At 39.0% G+C, this 8,225-nt stretch overlaps 2 protein-coding genes across 3 annotated transcripts in view; one reads left to right on the forward strand and one right to left on the reverse strand.

The window, feature by feature from the left end:
- Window positions 1-257, forward strand: part of LOC148722931 (uncharacterized) — a 2,753-nt gene extending 2,496 nt beyond the window's left edge. For both annotated transcript variants that reach the window (XM_088732981.1, XM_088732982.1), the window contains one exon: window positions 1-257. This exon is cut by the window's left edge and continues 1,398 nt beyond it. The gene's annotated coding sequence lies outside the window, so the exon portion shown is untranslated.
- LOC148722932 (uncharacterized) overlaps window positions 1-1,721 on the reverse strand; it is a 2,182-nt gene extending 461 nt beyond the window's left edge. The window contains exons 1-2 of the mRNA XM_088732980.1: window positions 805-1,721; window positions 1-714 (exon numbers count right to left, since the gene is read on the reverse strand). The exon at window positions 1-714 is cut by the window's left edge and continues 461 nt beyond it. Coding sequence (XP_088589106.1) covers window positions 572-714; window positions 805-1,465 — 804 coding nt within the window. The 5' untranslated portion in view covers window positions 1,466-1,721 and the 3' untranslated portion in view covers window positions 1-571. The remainder of the gene's footprint in view (window positions 715-804) is intronic.
- Window positions 1,722-8,225: the final 6,504 nt, after the last annotated feature.

Consider the following 8,225-nt stretch of genomic DNA (forward strand, 5'->3'; position numbering starts at 1 on the left):
GACAACAAGAAGATTTTAGCCTTTTTTCGGAGAGGGGGGATGGGAGGTCATTTTAAAATTCAAACCAAAAGTACTTGGAAAATATGTAGTTATTTTAGAGGTAACATGACTTCATTAGTACCTACATGCAGCTCTCTGTAACTTTACTTTAAAGTACCTCAAGGGTCAAACATGAGAAAGGATATTATACTTCCCCCTCCCATCCCATCAACCTACACAGCAGAATGTATTAAATATATTAAATATTATTAATATTCTTTAATGTGTGGCAAATCCTTATCCTCCCTCCCTAAAATTAAGCAAAGTATTCTTCCAAGGTGGGTGGATCCAGCTCAAAAAACTCGGAAGTTGTGTTGCCATATAAGCATGTTAATGCATTTCTTAATAAGGCACAAACAATGTACATCTTTCCTATTGAAGAAAGTCCAATCTTGAGGTTCTTTTTGAAATCTACAAACTTGAAGTACTCAACTATGTCTCCACAGAGCCACTCTACAGAGACTCTCACTGAGCTCATAGCCTTATTAAAATTTACCATCTGTGGGGTGAGTATCATGTTTCTAAAAGGGGTCTAAAGGCGCACCCTCAATGGGTAGGCGGGGTCTCCATAAACACAAAGTGGACGACCCGCTGGCCCAGGTGAAAAAGTATAGCGTTGCATATCTTGAAGAAGATTGGAGTCTGCTAGAATGGCAGCGTCGTGTCGTCTCCCCTCTATGAAAAAAAGAAGACACATTAAAACATTTAGATTAAAAATTTTCGGGTCTTTTTCTGAAGGGCAATTTTATATTCCATTTCCCTTACCGATTGGTCCATACATATTTCCAATAATTCCATTTGGTAATGCCACGGATTGGAATTTTACACCGTGAACTCTTTTGTGACCATTGTAGACAATGCGCTGATTTTGGCCAGGCTTGCTTATTGGTCTAACTGTCCCATCAATAAAGCCAAAACAGTTATCCAAGGGGGATCCCTTAGCTGTTATGGCGTTACTGTATATTTCCAGCGAATGAGGGTTGAGGATGCTATCATTCCACTGCAAAATTCTGTGACTGTGTGCTTGGTAAATGTAGTCGATCATGTAGTTGTTTATCATGCACAACACTGGAACCGGCTCCCCAAAGCGAGCTATCATGTCTGAATATCGACAAGGATAGCTATGTCTCTTTAGAAAAATGCAACGAGCCTCCAATCCACTACAGATACTTCTTTGATAGCATTCCACTACCTCAGGAATCCCCAATACTTCAACTAGAAATGGTAAGTCGTTCTTGTAGAAACGAAACTCTGAACGGCACTCGTCGTCTTCTAAATCATCGAAGTCAAAACCAGGATAAGAATTATACGGAAGATCGACATTATCGGACCTGTTTAAATCGTACAGGAGTAGAAGTTCCTCATCGTTTATCAAACCATCACTGTGGCTAATCAAAAGTTGATTTCGAACTTCTTTCAAAGACATAATAAGCGGCGTTTTGTAATGGCTGCTTAACTGTTTAGAAATTCCCGCCACGACGGCGTTCTCTCCCCAGTCTTATGCGGGTTTAGGAGTCCCCGTCGCCGTCCCCGCTCTCGTTGCTTAAAGTCCCTATTGTCTCACGAGACACTGATTATCGAGAGGAGCATGAAAACGAATGGTGCGAAGAATTTTTTTCTTCTACAAGTTAAGCATTTTTTCCAATTTTTGCCCTCTTTTGCAATTGACAAAATCTATATAAAAGTATTATTAAAGCATTATCGACGTAGCACTGAGGAAAGGTTTTAGTACCGTTTAATTATTTAAGTATTTGCTGTTACAAAATCAACACAAGACCGCCCTCTTAGCGGCTCAAATTAAATTGGATATTTGCCGTGGATTGCTTATAATTATATAGCACTGAAAAAGGCTACTTGAGTCGTATATTTCTACCCATGTATTCTTTTTTTAAGTCACTTGTCATAAAGATACCTTCCAAAGGAAACTAAGATAAATTACAAGGTCACACCGTTTATGGTCCTTGAACTGAAAGAGCCTGTTCTCAGAGTAAGCCATAATTATAACTCATCCGAAATAAGTTACCTGTTCGCTGGCTACCCAAGGATACATTCCAAATCACCCTGGCAATCACCTTTACTAAAAATAGGTTTTGTGCTAATATTGCGCTATTCAAATCACAAAGGATGTTTGGTACGCAATGACGTCACTCTAATATAAAAAAGCATGCGCTAGCGAAACTAAACCAGAACTGATATGAACAATACGGAACCAAGGCCATCTGCATGAACCAACCAAGCTCAAGATCAACCGTCCCAGCCTGCGGAGACGATTGCAGCCTCCATACGAAGAATTCTCCCGCAGGATTCATTGCCCTACTATCTTTTGAAGGCTTCCTCTGTTTTTTTGTGCAGCTGCATCGTATATCAAGCATTCAAGTGCGCCACTAATACGAGTATACCAATAGGAGACAGAGAGCGAACAGTGACAGTGGTGTGCTCGCTCCTTGAAATTACACCAACGTTATGCAATTTGATCGGCCAGATTTGATCTCAACCCAATCAGCAAGACCAGTACCACCATCCAAACAATCAGTGGAATCAGTTGCAGAGATTCTTCAAAACATCATAGGCAACAAGATATGACAATTTTTGCCATGTAACGAGTTATGTAACGTCAAGCGTTATATGACTATTACAAACTTTTTCGTTTTCTCTGAATTCCATATTGTTCATATCAGTTCTCCTTCTCCTTCTCGAGTCGTAAACGTCCGCTTTTCATAAGCTAGGCGTGCTGATGAGGCTTGATGTCAGCCGAAACGAGTTGTAGCGAATCTTGGAACGCAGTAGCGAGCTCGTCCGCTCGCCTGAGACATTACAAATCTGTAAGCTCACTTTTAACAACTCAAGTATTAAACTTGTCAGGGTATCCTTTCCATTTCACAAGGACTTAATTACCTTTTCTTTGGATAACCTTTTCAATTCTATATACATCCTGCGTCGTCTTTTGGAGCTCCTGTTCATACAATGTGCCTTGAATAAGTAAGCAATAAAACGTGGAATGACCGAAAACAACCCAAAACCACCTACAGCCACCTACAACCCTCTACAACCACCTCAAAAATTTTAACAACCACTTACAACCACCTCAAAAACATCTACAGCCATTCGCAAACACGTAAGCACGAAAACATGGAACGACCTAAAACCATCTAAAACCACCTACAGCCACCTATTTGTAATTATAACTCATCCGAGAGAAGTTACCTGTTCGTAAGCTACCCAAGGTTACTTGAGAATTCGTTGTTTTGTCTTCCTCTTAAAGAAATAAAATAGTGTTGCTGTATTCGCTTTAGGGCGATAAATCCGCCAAACTTCGTTGACTGCTGTACATGTGCCTGCTCAGTAGCCCGTGCGTCTATCACTTTGGAATTAAATGATGCAAGCACCAGAAGAAGAAGAAGACTGCCTTGCATTCAATAATCACACATAAAAGCAAAGTTCTATCTGCCTTTATTTTTTCCTTTTTTTCTTTTATCAAACCATTCATTGTACCATTCTTATTACAGTGATTTCGTCTTTTGGAGCTCCTGTTCATAATATATAGATTTAGCCAAGCCTAAAAGCGGAGCTCCCAATAAGTGAAAATTTTGCAGTAAAATTTCTTTACATATATCAAAAATTTTTAACCAAAAATTCATTCAGTATAGATGAAACCCATCGACACTTACGTGTAACATGTGCCTGTGAAAAGTCATAGTTGTGGAGAAACCAAGAAAGCAAACACAATGCGCAGTAAATTTTTAGAAATCATCTTTTCCAAAAAACAAGCTCCAGCGAAAGAAGACTAATTAAAGAACTTATTTCCGACGAAAAAAGGGATAGCTGCATATTACGTTTTAACTCAGAAATCAAGATGAAAGATAAAAATCGCTCAATATTTTCGCCTGTGTGCAAATAGGCATGTGGATCATATTTCAAAATCGAATATGTGAATTTGTCCGTGAGTGAAGAGATCTCAAGTTCCATGGAATCTATCAATAGGATGCAAGACTAAAATGGCCAAAAAATATTTCGGGACGACAGATTTATTCAAAACAGTTTTTTATAAGCGAAAAACGTACGGATTTCTTACGTGTACAAAACCCACGCAGTAAAATTCATCATGCTTAGAGTTAGATCGTTGTTTACTTGCCTTAAAGGCCAGAAATTGCGCAGCGTTATGCTGAAAATTCTGAAAAAACTACAATTTGACGCAAATCTTCTATTTAACAATACTTTTTGAACACATTGTTACTCGAACATAATATTTACAGGGTCATCGAATCGTCGAATTGTCGCTAGGCCCTGCTTGAAGTCCGAAAGTTCGGTTTTCACTTTGCGTCCATAATTCGCATCGCCTTTGAGAATCGTAGTATCGTTGACTCGAGAGCTTATTCTGTCACATTTAAGACCCTGATATCTATTCTTTCCCAAGCAGAGTATTCTATAGCATTGTTACTTTACATTCTGAGTTCTACAAGGTCTAACTTGATCACAAATGAACGAAAAATCCGATCTGAAAGTTTTGAGGGACGGCCGCGCGAACGTCATATTTTCAAATTTGATCATATAGTACTTTCGTGATAGCATACATGACAGAGGGCAAGTACGTACGTACGTTCGGTGAGTCACGTGACAACCAAGCGAAAAGAGATTGACCATATTCCAGTGATGGGCATGGGGCTCTGCCCCACGCGCGCTTCGCACGCGTGGGAGCCCTGCTAAAACGTGCCTTGAATACGCGAGCAATAAAACATGGAACGACCTAAAACCGCCTGCAACCACCTACAATAACCAATGCTATGCGTTATTTTGCTGTGCTGTGCTGTTATGTCATGCTATGATGCTATGCCATCCCTTTCCATCCTAACTTATGCTATCCTAGTCCATTCCATCTTACCCTTTCATAAACTTTCTGTCAGCCTTATCCTATCTTATCCTATGCTTTGTATTCTATTCTGCTCCATACTGGTCTGCTATAATCTATCATGGAAAAAGGGATCCTCGCGCTGCACTTATCATTATATCTCACGAGATACTGGTTATAGAGTGGAACATGAAAACAATATTTCCATGGCGTCATATCATGTCTGTTTCTAAAGAATGGATGTAGATGACCATAAAAATAAAAAAGCATGTGCCAATTAGTTACCCACATGTAGTCATGCATGTCTATATATTGAGGTAATTTGGATATATCAACAAAGTTAAAATGGTAAATTGGCCGCCGTAACGATTACAAAAGCTGACGTTTCGAGCGTTAGCCCTTCGTCGGAGCGAATAGAGGAATTGTGGGTTGTGTGTGCTTTTAAAGGCAGAAAATGGAACTACGTTATTGGTGGGAACATGGCAACGAGAAAAACATGAATAAATTAGTGGAATGAAAAGCGTTCGTTGATCCCTGTGGGATTTAGACTGCCGGTTTGAAAGATGAGCTTTTGTTCAAGATTTTTACGGCTTTCCGTGCCACCTAAGTGCAAGGAAAGACCGCAGATTGCCACATGTTGCTTAAAATGATTAGGTAAATTAAAATGTCTAGCGACTGGTTTCGATGTGTCCTTGTCATTCCTTTCCACGTCTAAAAGGTGTTCTCGGAATCGGTCACCTGGTCTTCTGCCTGTTTCGCCGATGTATATCTTTTTGCAATAAGTGCAAGTTATGCAATAGATTACATTGGCGGAGGTGCATGTGAAGTGATCGGTGATCCTAATGGATCGTTTAGGTCCCGATATTTTATCAGTGTTGTGAATGAAAGGACACGTTTTGCATCATGCACGAGAGCATTTAAAAGTACACTTTTAAATGCGCTCGTAAAAATCTTGAGCAAAAGTTCATCTTTCAAACCGGCAGTCTAAATCCCACAGGGATCAACGAACGCTTTTCATTCCACTAATTTATTCATGTTTTTCTCGTTGCCATGTTCCCACCGATAACATAGCTCCATTTTCTGCCTTAAAAGCACACACAGCCCACAATTCCTCTATTCGCTCCGACGAGGGGCTAACGCTCGAAACGTCAGCTTTTGTAATCGTTACGGTGGCTAATTTACCATTTCAACTTTGTTGATGTATCCAAATTATTTCGTTACTCCCACCGACGCAGCTCCAAACAGTTTCTTTCGAAACTATCAGCCTTTATTCTTATATATTGAGGTGCCGATAATGGCTTTCCTAAACGCAGCTACAGCTTTAGGTTTAGTTAAAACGTTTTGGCTCATTATCTAGCCATTCTGCTTGCACCACGACTCCGCATTGCAATTGACATGATTTCCCCTAGTACTATACAGAAAGTTATAGAAAAAAAATTAATAAATCAGTATCAATAATAGCAAGCATAATGCTTCTGTTTTTCCATATTTATAGAAAACTGTGCAATCTTGTTAGAATTACACAACTCAATGTGCTTTCAACAACGAAAAAAAACAAAAATAATTTTGGTTTACATGAAATTGCTCTTTTGAAAGGGCAACCTGAGAAAAACTCATTATACGTTATGACTACTTCTTATTTTCTCAATAAACAGTCTTTCAAATTACCTGATAATGGTCAGCAACAATCAGCAGGTTAGCCTGAAATTCTTGCTCATTCAGAGTGGACTGTTGTTCATGCAGAAGTACACATGGGTCCTTGTACTTTTAACTGGAAAATATTCACAATATTCTTCAGTATTCATCTTTAATCTGGAAGGAATTTGACATCAGCATAATAACCATGGAGAGAAAATATATTTTGACTATTCTCAAAAGATAGAATTCTCAGGTGCACCCTTGTCTGATAGTTCATAAAACCATTTTTAGCCCTCATCTCTCTGTGGTCCAGGAGGCGACTTTCTTTACGGCTTTGGTCACGGACTTCGCACCTGTAAAAATATAATAAAAGATTATTGATACCAATAAGAGGCTAACTTTCAAGCAATAGTGTATACTTGGTACCGTGCCTAGAATCAAAGGAATTAAGCATTCCTTTGGATAAATAAATAAAGGCTGAAAGTTTCTAAAGAAACTGTGATGCTGCGTCGGTGAGGATAATAAGGTAATTTGATTATACCAACTGAGTTGAAATTGTAAATTGGCCACCGTAACGAATAAAAGAGCTGACGTTTCGAGCATTAACCCTTCATCAGAGCAAAGGCGAAGGGTTAACGCTCGAAACGTCAGCTTTTTTATTTGTTACGGTGGCCAATTTACAATTTCAACTTAGTTGATATAACCAAATTCCTTTGGATAAGATCCATGTTTTCAGCTGCAACACAAAGTCAAGTGCCACCTCTGAAACACGGAACCCTTAAAAACAAAAAAAGAAAAAACAAAAAAAAGATTTCTTTAGTTGCACTTTAAAAGATACTTCTGTCCTGCATATTCATATTACATCAATGGTAGGATATTGTCGAGGATGCAAATGCATCATACTGTGGGTCTCAGTTAGAAATGTCAGCAGCTCCTTTGTTATAGGGACTTCACGGCTCACTGCTGAGGTTTCACTGGCCCTACTCCAGTTTACAACTCTGAAACTTTTTTGGTCCTAAATAGAATCAGTAAAAATGAAAATATTTTAGGAATAGCATTGAGTGCACCAAGGTTCAACATATCATACAAAGAGTTAGAGTTCAAAAACATCTTACGAGAAAGAAAGGGCTGACACTGTGGTGTGTGCTGCTGTTCTACTCGAATCATGCCTTGCCTCTGTAATAACACACTACAGGAAGAAATTATCGAAATCAAAACATAACATTGAACACATTTCTGTACTCACAAATATCTCAGGGTTTATAATTTGATATCATTTTATATGTTTGAACGTGCTAGTTAGTAGAACTTAGCAGAAGTCTACTAGGTCCTATGCATTAAATTGACTGCTTGCAGAGATCCTGGCTTGAACAAGGAAACAATTAAACAAAACTCATACATGCACCTCCCATACTCTGGGACTGGTGTATAAGTGTGTGGCCAAAGACAAAATAAAATTGAAGTGAACTTGTACCTCTCCATTTACCACAAAACCAGGGGTGCTTTTTAGTTCCTCTTGAAAAGCAGACATGGACTCATTGCAAACCCTCTTCACAATAGTCGCGTAAGAATGCTTTTTCAAGACTGTTGAAGTAATTACAAAAAGAGGCATTTTGGAATTCAGGTAAGAGAGAAACCCAATAAGAAACTGCTCAGATCATTGGAGGTATTTTGGTGGAGAGATCATCATTTGTGTAGTGTT

Source organism: Stylophora pistillata, chromosome 9, assembly GCF_964205215.1.
Source record: "Stylophora pistillata chromosome 9, jaStyPist1.2, whole genome shotgun sequence".
In the NCBI taxonomy this organism is placed as follows: domain Eukaryota; kingdom Metazoa; phylum Cnidaria; class Anthozoa; order Scleractinia; family Pocilloporidae; genus Stylophora; species Stylophora pistillata.